Source organism: Python bivittatus, unplaced genomic scaffold (genome assembly GCF_059951505.1).
Source record: "Python bivittatus isolate LINGU-HERP-01145 unplaced genomic scaffold, Pbiv_v1 ctg000690_np1212, whole genome shotgun sequence".
NCBI lineage: Eukaryota > Metazoa > Chordata > Lepidosauria > Squamata > Pythonidae > Python > Python bivittatus.
Window position 1 is genome coordinate 12780106 of NW_028277096.1, and position 12343 is coordinate 12792448.

At 41.7% G+C, this 12343-nt stretch overlaps 1 protein-coding gene across 2 annotated transcripts in view; it reads right to left on the reverse strand.

Annotated features, from left to right (window-relative positions):
- Window positions 1-533: 533 nt before the first annotated feature.
- Window positions 534-12343, reverse strand: part of CASTOR2 (cytosolic arginine sensor for mTORC1 subunit 2) — a 75378-nt gene continuing 63568 nt past the window's right edge. For both annotated transcript variants that reach the window (XM_025170071.2, XM_007421173.4), the window contains 4 exons: window positions 11654-11764; window positions 10619-10701; window positions 4927-5021; window positions 534-1765 (listed from right to left, as the gene is read on the reverse strand). In XM_025170071.2, the coding sequence (XP_025025839.1) occupies window positions 1700-1765; window positions 4927-5021; window positions 10619-10701; window positions 11654-11764 (355 nt within the window). In that variant the 3' untranslated portion in view covers window positions 534-1699. The remainder of the gene's footprint in view (window positions 1766-4926; window positions 5022-10618; window positions 10702-11653; window positions 11765-12343) is intronic.

A 12343-nucleotide genomic window follows, 5' to 3' on the forward strand; every position in this document is an offset into this window, starting at 1 on the left:
AGTGTCCCCCAGTACATTTTGATTTGGTTTCAAATCCAGAGCTTTCTATTCCTCTGTTTTCCTATCAATGGATGTTTTACTCTTTTCTTCTACTTCCTTCCCAGTAAAAACTGGAGCATTCAATTTCATTCTTCAGCTGAACCATTAACAGCACAACCAGAAGTGTTCCTGAATTTCATACTAACTAATGTGTGTAGGACTATAGTTTAAAATGGTTGGTTTACTCAAGAGGAAGCAACGCAATTCAACATTTTCCTCTCATAAGTATGCTGTTCCACCATCGATTCATAGTCTTTTGTCTCTCTTTCCCTGAAACTCATATATTGGCCAACCTTTGCACAAAAGGCTAAAATTGAATTGCTGAGAAATCTTGCTTCTGGTTGCTGACCAGCACCCTGGCACTGCCCAGCCAGGTTGGGTTACCTTGGAAGCAGCAGCTGGCAGAGCACAGCTGCCAGCATCTGGGAGGACAAGAGCCACCCTTTTTCATTGGAGGCAAGTCAGGGCCAGGACAAAGACCACTGTACACTTGGTTTGGTTTAATTTAAATGAACTTAATTCTGTTCCATTCACATGATTACTCCCTACATATTAAACAAGTTTCCCTATTGGTCACATTAACAATCTTAATTTAGTGAGCGGCAATGTTTGGAAGAGCTATACATGCTGCATCCGAGGCTTTGGGGGGCCATGGTTTGAGCCCCTGGGCTAACATAACCACAAACTTATCAGAGTGGAAAATCTTAGTGTTATATCTAAACATGGGCTCTGGCTTCTTGCTCTTCTAATCAGACCAGCTTTGTAAATCAACTCCAGACTGGGGATTTGCTAGAGCAGGGACAAACCAAGAGATACGGGGCTGGGCATGAAGCTTAATCAGGGCTCAGCAACCTTTTGATGAGACAGATCTAATCACTCGTGATAGCAGGGACACACACAGAAAAAGAGATGGATTTTGGCATTGTCACCTGAACTCTCAAGGAGATCTTATGAAATCTTGCTAGATTTGGCCATTGCAATTGAAATGTCTTTAAAGAGCTGTTTTGAATTTTATGGACACCAACGAGGAATGCCACAGGCCGAAAGGTATCCGTAGGAGCTTGTGGCTGACTCCTTGAAAAGCCACGCTGGTTGAGGAATTATGAAAATTGAAGTCCAACACATTCACAAGCCCCGGTTGAGAAATGCTACGTGAAGCCTTCCTGTTCCAGTCATTTCTGGGTACATTACCCAATCTGGCTAGCAAGAGGATCCAAAGGAGCATGAACGCGCTGCTTTTTTCTGATCAATTGGAATCATCGGCAATTCCAGCTTCCCATTTTCAGTGCGAATACGACCGTAGCGTATGCCAACTACACCAACCAAAGGAAAAAAACAAACAGCGTAATAGTGACATTTCGCTTCAGAGCTGAATGCCAAAAAACCTTCACAGTGCTTTAATCCCAAAGATTCTTTCTTCATCTCCTCCCTGCCTTGAAGATATTTTTATTACTATTTCGTAAAAAGCTATTGGGAGTTAATTGCCTATGCAATAGTCTTTTGTTTCATCACTTCTTCGTGGCATGACAATATTTCTCCCATGCTCTCTTTGGAGTAAAAAAAAAAAAAGAAGAAGAAGAATCTCCCACCCCATTCCAAGGAAATACTGAGAAGAATTCTTTGTCATAAAATACACCTGGGTCCCATTCCGAAAAAAATCCTAATATTTTTCAGGTTGACTGACTTGGAGTGCATTGATAACACCGTTGATATTTTCTTCTGGTACCTGTGGGGAAAAAGAACAAAAGGAGGCTCAAGATGGTAAACTGGGATTTGGGATTGCTTCTGCTGACCAGATTCAGCCAATCTAGTGTGTTCATGCTGTGCTGTTCTGGGTCCCCACCAAGGTGGCCCCCATGTTATCAAATGCTTTGCGTGTGTGAGGTATGGGAAGCCCCCATCTTGCTTGCATTTTGCAGAGCAGGGAAGCCGTTCTGCTCTAATGGACTGTTGGTGTGGATGGTGGATCTGGGCCATGTCTTTTGGCTTATGTTGCATTAGCTTGGGTTTATTTTTCTAGTATGTTGTTAACTACTTTCAGTTCTTGGAAGTAGGCAGTATTGATAAATTGTAATTCTTTTGGATTATGTTATGATGGTTTTATTCTTCTATTATGTAAACCATCTTGTGTCATTAGAAGTAGGCGGTATAAATAAGTTGCAATAAATAAATAAAGTTTAACTGAAATGCAAAGTTCTAAATATGAGAATTCATAATGAGCCAATTTGGGGTAGTGTTAAGGTGCTGGTTTGGAAACTGGAAGACTGTGAATTCTAGCCCTTCCTTAGCACAGAAGCCAGTTAGGTGATAGAGGTAGTCCTCGCTTAACGACCACAATACGGACTGTAAAAATTGTTGTTAAACGGGGCAATTGTTAAGTGAGTTGCACCTGATTTTATGACCTTTTGGGCAGTGGTCATTAAGCAAATCATGTGGTAATTAAGCGAATCATGCAGTTGCCCACTGATTTTGTTTGTCAGAAGCCGGCTGGGAAGGTTGCAAATGGCGATCACAGGACCCCAGGACACTACAACCGTCATACGTGAGCCGGTTGCCAAGCGCCCGGATTGTGATCATGTGACTGTGGGGTGCTGCAACAGTTGTAAGTGTGAGGACTGGTTGTAAGCCCCTTGGTTCAGCACCATTGTAACTTTGGTTGCTAAATGAATGGTCATTAAGTCTGGACTACCTGTATTGAGCTGATCTCTTTCTCTCTCAGCCCAATCCACCTCATAGAGTTGTTATAGTGGGAAGATGAGGGAGCATTATATACAGTGCCTTGTATAAAATAAAGGTGGATATAAGTGTAATAAATAATAATAAATAATTTAAGTGGGCACTGTGATGTCCTTTTGTAGGACATACTTAATGTCTAATCTGTTTTCTAATCATCTGTTTAAACATATTTTAGGCAACTAATCATATAAATGATTTTTTGCATGGAATACATCAGTCTACAAATATTTCTGATGATAGAAATGTGGAGTGGATCCAGAAACAGTGACACTTAAACCAAGGAAATGAATGGAAGCTAAGTATGTTATGACCCGCTCATTTCAGTGAGTCTACTATATTTTGAATAAACCTGGCTCCAACCCATCATTTTTAGATGCACATGTCTTAGTAGAAATTTAGACCATCAATAGATTGTCTGCATAGGAAGAAGAAAATTAAAAAACCCACAACTTTGTATTTCCGGCCACTGCTTGCATTCCCTGATCTGGAGCTCCCCTGTGTTTTCATTGAAGTGTGGGAAGGTAAGGAGAATTATGCAATGAACTGGCCCCTTGTATCAAAGGTAAGTGCAAAAGCTCTACACTCCCCATATTAACAGTTCACAATTTTTTCTTCTCCTTTTGGAAGGAGAAGATAAACAACTTACTTTTTATTGAGCCAAAGGAGAATGATCAAACCCAAATCTGGAATAAATATTTGGTGTTGCACGAGCAGGAATGAAATATGCACAGAGAAGGATTCTACCTTAGCCTTCTTCCTTGCTTTGATAAATTCTCTGCCTGGAGCTTATTTATGGGTAGACGAGCATTTAGTAATGTGAGCCTCCACCTGAACAGGTAGGACCCAGATGCAGATGTTATCACATGAGTGAGAAATAGGTCAGTGTGTTAGTTTTGAGACAGGAGTTGATGGGCTTATCTCATTGCTATGGTTAATGTTCAAGGAAAGTAAACCCAATGAATCTAATCATTTGACCTTCACTATCTGAGATCATGTTGACTTTCTGCTGTTAAGTATACACGACGGCTTCCAAGCTGGAAAAAGAGGGTGATGCTAATAGCAAAGAGAGTAAAAAAGGAGGAGCAATTTTGGCTTTTCTGCTTAAGCTTTTAATGGGTTAAAAGGTCAGGCAGTGGAAAAAAGCTTAATGCGTTGTTAACAGGAAAAATAATGGACACCCCCATGAGAATGGGGTGGGGGGTGGAATACATAATACCTGGCTTGAAAAGCCAGTTCCATTAATTTGTCCAGGCCGTGGTGTCAAATAAAGAGAAAAACTGTTGAGAACTTGTGTTAGAAAAACAAAAACAAAAAACAAAACTCCCCATAGTGACTAGGTAAAGGACTGTAAGCAAACAGGGACAAAACAAATTCTGCATTGAAACTTGCTGGGAGTGAATTTGCATGCATCGTACCCATGAGATTTATGCTGAACGAATGCGAGGTGGACAAAATTTGGCTACAGTTGGTTCTTCCCTGGGGAAAAAAATGTTTTACATTTCCTTTTTAAAGTGTACAGCGTGGCTGAAGATCATTCCAGGAGGCACTGGGGAAGAAACCTGCATTCTTCAAAGAGCCCCAAGGTTTTGCAAGTGTGCCTGGCTTTTTAATGATTAAGGAAAGAGGAACAAAAGTCCCATAACCAACACACATACTTTTCAAAAATAAATCCAAACTTCTTTCTAATTTCTTTTTTTTGGGGGGGAGGGGTTACATTTTTTTTAAAAAAAAGGCAAATCAGTACAAAAATGGATCGTCATCCCTACTGACAAGGGAAATTTGAAAGGTTTTGAAGCTTCCGGTGGAAAAGCCAAGAGATCAGGAGAATTTTTGTTCGGTAGCTTCCCTTTATATATCCCATACAAATAAGCAACACAAGAACTCTGGAGCCCTCCGGAATCTTGTTCTTTCTTATAAGGAAGATTAAGGAAATGCCTGAGGCTTAGTTGAAAAAAACACGATTCCAGCATCTCCAGGTAAGATTATTTCTGAATCTATGGACAGCTGCTTACTGCTCCATGCAGAGAGGCTTCCTCCACCTTGGGGTTCTCCTGACATGTTGGCTAAAGCTGTCTGGAGATACTCAACACATCGGAAAGGCAACGGACTGAGTAAGAACAGCATAGACATTATTGAACTCAATGAACTCACCAGCGCGTGATCAAACTTAAAAGTACTGATGTAATAGGCAGGGACGTCTGCGGCAGCCAACGGCTCAGAGATCTGGGCCACAATTCCACACTCATCTGGAGAGAAGAAAAAGTTACAGCTTCACGTTGGAGAGCTGGCTGCACTTCTCTGAGCCCCAGTAACGTCCAAATGAATTTACAGCAACACTCTATTCACGTTATTCGGAAACCTCTGCTTAAGTTTAGGCATCAGAAACCCTGTCAAGCATCATTGCAAGAGAGATTTCAACAATTCTCCCCCATCCCCAAGAACTTGTGAAATTTCAAAGCTTGTGGAGTCTGTTGCAGACTTATCTGGAAAGTTCAGGCAAAACTAGTGAAATCTCACCAGACGACCCATTTGAAATCATCTTTTTTTCCCCAAAAAACTTAACTTTAGAGCTTCACAGAGGTCCACTTGTAAGCACTGCATTGTTGGTAAATTGGCTTTACTGTTAACGCAGAGGCATGCATTTGTTTCAATTTGCATGGGACACTGGACCATATTTTCACTTGTCCTAAAGAGGGTGCCAAATATAATAAACAGATCTAAATAGCGACATGGGTTTTATCAATTCTACCAGACCGTTATTAATTAGGTGACGAGATGGACAGTTGCATCCTTCCTACGGTAGCAATTCTTTTTGGCCCCTCCAGGGCATTCTGGAAAAATAAAATGGTGGACAGTTGCAGCAGCGTCGTGGCTGTTTCATTAAAAGGAAGTGATGGAAGATGCTAAGAAGTGGCTCCTGAAGTTCGCTGTGAAGCAGCAGACAGAGGGATCTGCCCTTCCCGGCCTCTGCAGCCCTTTAGAAACACCGCCCTTCAAGGTGATAGGGATAAGATGCGAATAATACATTCTAAGAGATATTTAGTTCAGTCCCACTTGTTATCATTTGGAGATAGATATACGTGAGGTGATTTAGCTGGGGGGGCTCGCATAGCTCTGGCACTATTTTTAGAGTAAGAATTAGGATTTCAATCTTCAGAACTTGTTTGTTAGCTGGTTTTGAAACAAAGCAAAGCCTATCCCTCTGTGTTACGTGCCTGAGTGAGGGGTGTTCCAGGTGTTCTGGCCCGGGTTTTTTTACCAACCTATCTATCAGTGGGCAAGGATTATGGGAACTGAAGTCCAAAATTCTAGTAGGCTGAGAAATGAAGGATGGATGTGGTTCAGTTAACTTATCAATGCTATTTTAGTCTTCAGTTTCCCCAATGTGGTACATTCCAGATGTGCTGAAGCTACAATTCTCAGTATTCAGAGCATCTAACAACGGTTGGATTTTTTTGTTGACTTTCTGTACAGAAAATGGTCACAAGCAATAGTAAAAACTTGAAAGCTTCATTATCACTGCACTAAGTGGTCAATTTACTTTGACACTCTCTTAGAGGCCTCCTTCACCCCTGTGTTGAAGGATGTCCCAGATTTTATGTCTTCCTCCCTTCCCAGCTCCGTTATAACAAGGGCAACCTGGCATATTAGAATTGTCAACTGCAGAGATTGTAGCAATGACAATACCATTGTCTAGAAATCTTATTTTCCTGTAGCATACCTATAGCAAACCTTCCTGTAAGTAGGTTTGCAAGAAGAATTAATCGTTGCCATCATGTAAGACTAGTGGGCAAAATCTGCCTGCTTTTTCTTTCTGTCTCTGAAAAAGGGATGTTTCCAGAAGATCATCTGGAATTCCCTGCTGTGAGTTGTCCCTCTCATGTTGGTGGTTTCCTTGGCCTCAAAGCATTTGTGAATGCAGGGGAGAGCAGTTAAACAAGTCATAAACAACCATGCAGGCTACAAAGTACATAATCTTTATGGTAAGGAGAAGGTAAGAAGAAAGGAGGGGCTGAGAGAACAGGGGAAGCCTGCAGACTTACTAATGTGGGATTTATTTATTTATTAAAATGACTTCCACCAAGGCAAAGGAAACAGAGGAAGTTTTTATGTAGAAGAAAATTCTAGGCCAGGGTTTCTCAACTTCGGCAACTTTAAGATGTGTGTACTTCAACTCCCAGAATTCCCCAGCCAGCTACTCACACAACTTAAAATTGCTGAGGTTGAGAAACACTGCTCTAGATAATAGCAAGAAGGCTGCAATCAGGGCCAGCCCTACCGTTAGACTGAATGAGGTGACTGCCTCAAGCAGCAGACACTGAAATATGATTCAACTTATTTATTCAGGCATCTTCAGTACATGGAACTGGGCTAGCCAGAGGCATCATCTTAACCTTTTGCCCAAACACCAAAATGTCTTTGCTGGGCCTGGTTGCAATGGCCCCTAGCTGTGTGGAAGTCATCCAGAACTAGGTAACAATTAAAATGCGGTCACCCTAATCAGGCCAGGATGAGAACCTTCAATTCATGATGCCCATCAGCCAGCCATACTCTTTTCCATGGTACTTCATATGCCATGGCTATTCCCCCACAAGAGTTTTGTCACTTGTAACTGGGTTATTTGGTTCCTCTGCTCCCCCAGCTTGCTTTTCAACATTTTTTCTTATTCAAGTATATTTTGCACTTGAAAGGTTCCTCCAGGTTCCTCCAAGCCAGCTGCCACTTCCTTCTTGTGCACAAATGATGTCGTTTTGGGTTACATTAAACAGAGATGCACATCTTGAAGTTATAGGACTGCCCTTCCCCAAAAGCTCTTCCAAAAGTTGTCACCAAATCGTAATTCTTAACATGACCCAAACTGACAGTTGTAAAACACATGAGGAGCAATCCTATTCACTGTATTCAACTGAGTTGGCACTAAATCAAATTTATATGTTGTCCTGTGAGCCCCCCAGCACATTATTCAAAGATCAGTGTGGCTCTTGGCCTGAAAAAGGGTTATGTAATCCTAATACAGACATTGCTCAAATCTCAGAGAGATCTGGATTCAATCACCATTTGGCCATGAAGCTTTCTGAGTCACCTTCAAACAGCTATTTTCTTATAGTCTCCAATGATTGGGTAACAGAACTGCCAATCAAAACACATTATTGCAGGGTACCTCCTCCCAGTTTATATTTTTGGGAAAAGGGAGAACTACGAGGAGAGGGATTTGAGAGAAGGGGTTAGGGGGAAGGTCAGACTCTGAGCCTAAGAAAACTTCCATCTCTCTGTGACAAGTTTATGAGCAGATATTTAATGCCAGAGGAGGCAGGGATGAACTTCCTATAGATCACGGTTCCTCAATGTTGGCAACTTTAAGACGGGTGGACTTCAACTCCCAGAATTCTCTATTTATTAATAGTAGATTTAATTTTGTCATTTTAATTGAGTAACTGTTTTGTAAACTGCCCAGAGTCATTTCAGGGCTGGCTGGGGAATTCTGGGAGTTGAAGTCCACCCATCTTAAAGTTGCCAAGGTTGGGGAATCCTGCTATAGACAGGTTGTAATGTTATGGGAACCTGTTTGCAACCCTTTTAAAATTATTCAATAAAGTTAATGTTTAAATGAGGGATCCAATTAACCAAGTGACTGTGCAATTTTATATCTTTCCCAAGTTCTGCCTTATCATGTTAGAGATATATGGAAGTAGAGGAGAAAAAAGAACTTCCAAATAAGGAAAGGGCTTGATAATGACAACAAAACCAACAGATCCTTTAGAGCAGTGTTGTCCAAACTTGGCCACTTTAAGATGAGTGGACTTCAACTCCCAGAATTCCCTAGCCAGCAGACAACACTGCTTTACAGATATCCCTGGGCTGATGGGATGATCTTCCTTTAATCTGAAGGGAAGGGAAGGAAAGGATCCCCACAACAGAGAGGGGATGTGACATAACTGAGCATACTTCACAATGTGGCTGCAGGGACAGAAAGAGAAACTCCACGTTCTTTGATGGATAGAAATATATGAATAAGCTTCTCTGGATAGAAAGGCAGACTCAAATAAATAATAAATAATGAAAACACTGCATTCTATCGGCTTTATATCCACTTCCCTGACTATCAACCTGCTTCTAGATTTATTTTATTTCTTTATATATCAAATTTGTCACCGCCCATCTCATTGAAATGACTCTGAGCAGTTTACAAAACAGTTAATCAATTAAAATTACAAAATTAAATCTACTATTAATAAATAGAGAATAAATAGATCCAAGAATAATTGGCAGTCACTCAGGGAGTGTCATCAAGACACTAGCCACCCCCAGGATTGAGTAAGATTGTTATCCCCCCACGCAAGCCGGCAGAGCCAGGTCTTTAATTCTTTCTAGAAGGCTGGGAGGGTGGGGGCCCGCCGCACCTCTGGGGGGAGAATGTTCCAAAGGGCGGGGGCAACGGCAGAGAAGGCTCTCCTCCTGGGCCCCGCCAGCTGACATTCTCTCGCTGACGGGACCTGCAACGTGCCCTCTCTGCCTGACTGGGTGAGACGGGTTGATGTGACGGGGGTGAGACACTCCCTCAGGTAACCTGGACCCATGCCATGTAGGGCTTTAAAGGTGATAACCAACACTTTGAATTGGACCTGGAAGCAGACTGGGACCCATTGCAGCTCACGCAATAAAGGTGTTATATGTGCCGTTCTTGTGGCACTCAAAATTGTCTGCGCGGCTGTATTTTGAACCAGCTGTTACTTCCGGATACCCTTCAAAGGTAGAGCGCATTGCAATAGTCTAGCTGAGAGATGACCAGGGCATGAGTACTGACTGGAGAGCCTCCTGATCCAGGAAGGGGTGTAACTGGTGTAACATACAAAGGTGGGCAAGGCCCTCTTGGCTACAACTGCCACCTGCTCCTCAAGCAGGAGTTGTGAGTTCAGGAGGACCCTCAGATTATGCACCGGGTCTGTCTGGGGCAGTGCAACCCCGTCCAAAACTTAATGCAAGGTTCTGGCATTATCCTTTAAGTAGTTTAAACTGGGGATCAATAATGGTCAAATTTGGTGTTTTCCCCCAAAGGCTCCCATAAAAAGGCTTCTCCCTTCATGAAAGACATGACCCGTCCCACAACACCATTTACCAAAAGGTAAACTTGGCAAAGTTGCTTCCCTCTTCAGCTGAAGTTATTTAATGGATGATAACCAACACTTGGACTAAGTTTGGAAACACACAGGAGTCAGCATTGGTGAAAAGTAATTGGAGTACAGGTAGTCCTCGCTTAAAAACTACCCGTTCATCAACCATTCAAAGTTACGATGGTGCTGAATGAGGAGGCTTACAACTAGTCCTTGTAGTTGCGGCTATTGCAGCATTCCTGCGATCATGTGGTCGCCATTTGCGACCTTCACTGCCAGCTTCTGACAAGCAAAGTCAATGGGGAAGCTGGCAGGAGATCATAAATGGTGATTACGTGATGTTGCGCTTAACGACTGCATGGGATTTGCTTAATGATGGCAACTGGAACTACTGCAACTGCCATCGTAAGCATGTCGCTTATGACCGCGTTGCTTAGTGAAGGAGTCGCCAGTCCCAATTACTGTCGTTAAGTGAGGACTACCTGTAATACTTTCAGAATAATGAGTCCTCCTCCTCAGCCTGGAGGAGCATTTAGCAACAGTGGCAGTTTTCAGATAATCTTCCCAGAGAGACACACTTTTTGACATTATAGGATGCGTTTCAGCAACAGCAGTAAAAAAAAAAAAAAAAGGAAAACCACAAAGGGAGAGCAAAGGGGTTTCTCTTGATCCAGATGAGGCAAGAGAGAAAGCAGTGGGCCAGAGGCCAACCAGTATGATATGTAACATACCAAAGCCGAGAGGTTGCCCTCCGATGCGAACCATCTTCCAGAGTTCTCCTGATGCGCTTGTAAACAACAGATTATTAGGAAATCTAAATAAAGAAAGAGGGACAGTAAAGAGCAGAAAAAGAAAGAAATGTCAAAACAATATATATAAATAGAGGCAATAAATTCTTTGTTTAATAATTCAATGGTGGCTGAATGATGTCTTCAATATATATATATTTTGGTCTTGAATCAACAGCGCTTGATTTCAAAGGATGGTTTAGTCCAGGAAAAGGCAACATTTCTGTCTCAGGGGATATAACTGGAATTTTGAGCCCACCTCAGGAAATGGCTGCCATGGGAAACTTGTCTTTTTACAAAATGGTTGTCATTGTGCGCATGGCTAATTATAAAACATCCATTTTTCAGACGGTGAAGGAGCTCCCCAGAATGCTCCTATCCCACTCCAGTCAATCAAATCTTTATTACGGTCATAGACCAGCATATATCCCACTCCAGAGGGGCCTAAACGCATTCCTGAAAATAAGTGTAATTCTAAAGACTAGCATATTGACTGTGCAGCACACCATTTTTCTATTTGATTTTTAAAAGAAGAATATTTTAAAAAACCAGGAGAGTTATGGAGGCATCAACAGATGTTCCTACCACAGAATTAACCTTGTCGTATGATTTTGAATCAGTTGTTTTTTGTTGAGAGTTGGATGGCATACAAGTTTAATAACAAATTGTTATTGTTATTATTTCTGAATCTCACTCACTTTGAGGTAAGATAAAAACATGGTTATACATTCTGAGATTGGACTTAATTATTCTGGGACTCATTCACTTCTTGACAATGCACATAACTTTGAGACATCCAAAATTGTGATAAGCGTTTTAGGCTCTATGACAGTGTTGTCCAAACTTGGCCACTTTAAGATGAGTGGACTTCAACTGCTGGCTGGGGAATTCTGGGAGTTGAAGTCCACTCATCTTAAAGTGGCCAAGTTTGGACAACACTGCTCTATGAAGATTTGTGACGCCAGTTCCAGCCCTTACCTTTTCTGCGTCTGTACATCCATCACCAAAGAAATGTATCCCTCAATGAGAGAAAATGAGAAAAAACGAATGTGTTCAGAATCTTCATTACCTGCCACTAAATCTTTTACTCTGGAGTAAAGAAAGAGCCAAAGACAAGCATGGTTAGGGTCCATTCAGCTTACACAAAGTCTACTAGATATGGACTGAGGCTGTCAAATTACTGTTCCTAGTTAATCATGGTTTGGAGATATATTCATAATGGATTTATGGGTTCTTCCTCTGAGCAGTAGAAAGTCGAAAGGAGTTTTTCTAAACATCACTTCTCAAATTGTGGGTCTAGACCCGCCACTGGGTTTCAGCATTGCCTATAAGGGCCCTGAAACCTATCTGTTCCTAGACAGCAGTTGAGAGAAGACGTTCTAGGCAAATGGCCTGGAGGTGTGATCTTTTCAATAATAAAAATACATTATTCTTTTCTTGAAGTTAAAAGTTCCCTCACAAAAGTAAATGATGTTGTCTTTCAGTGATAATTATTTGGTGCTCCAGCCTTCTTCAAAGTAACTGCCATTTAGGGATTTTCAGCCTTTTGTAATACATCCAAGGGATAGGAAGTTTGAGAACCTATTTTCTAGATCATGTTCCCTTGGAGTTGAAGAAGACATGGCATATGCAAAATAGCTCCCTAGAATCTCAGGATGGATACATGGC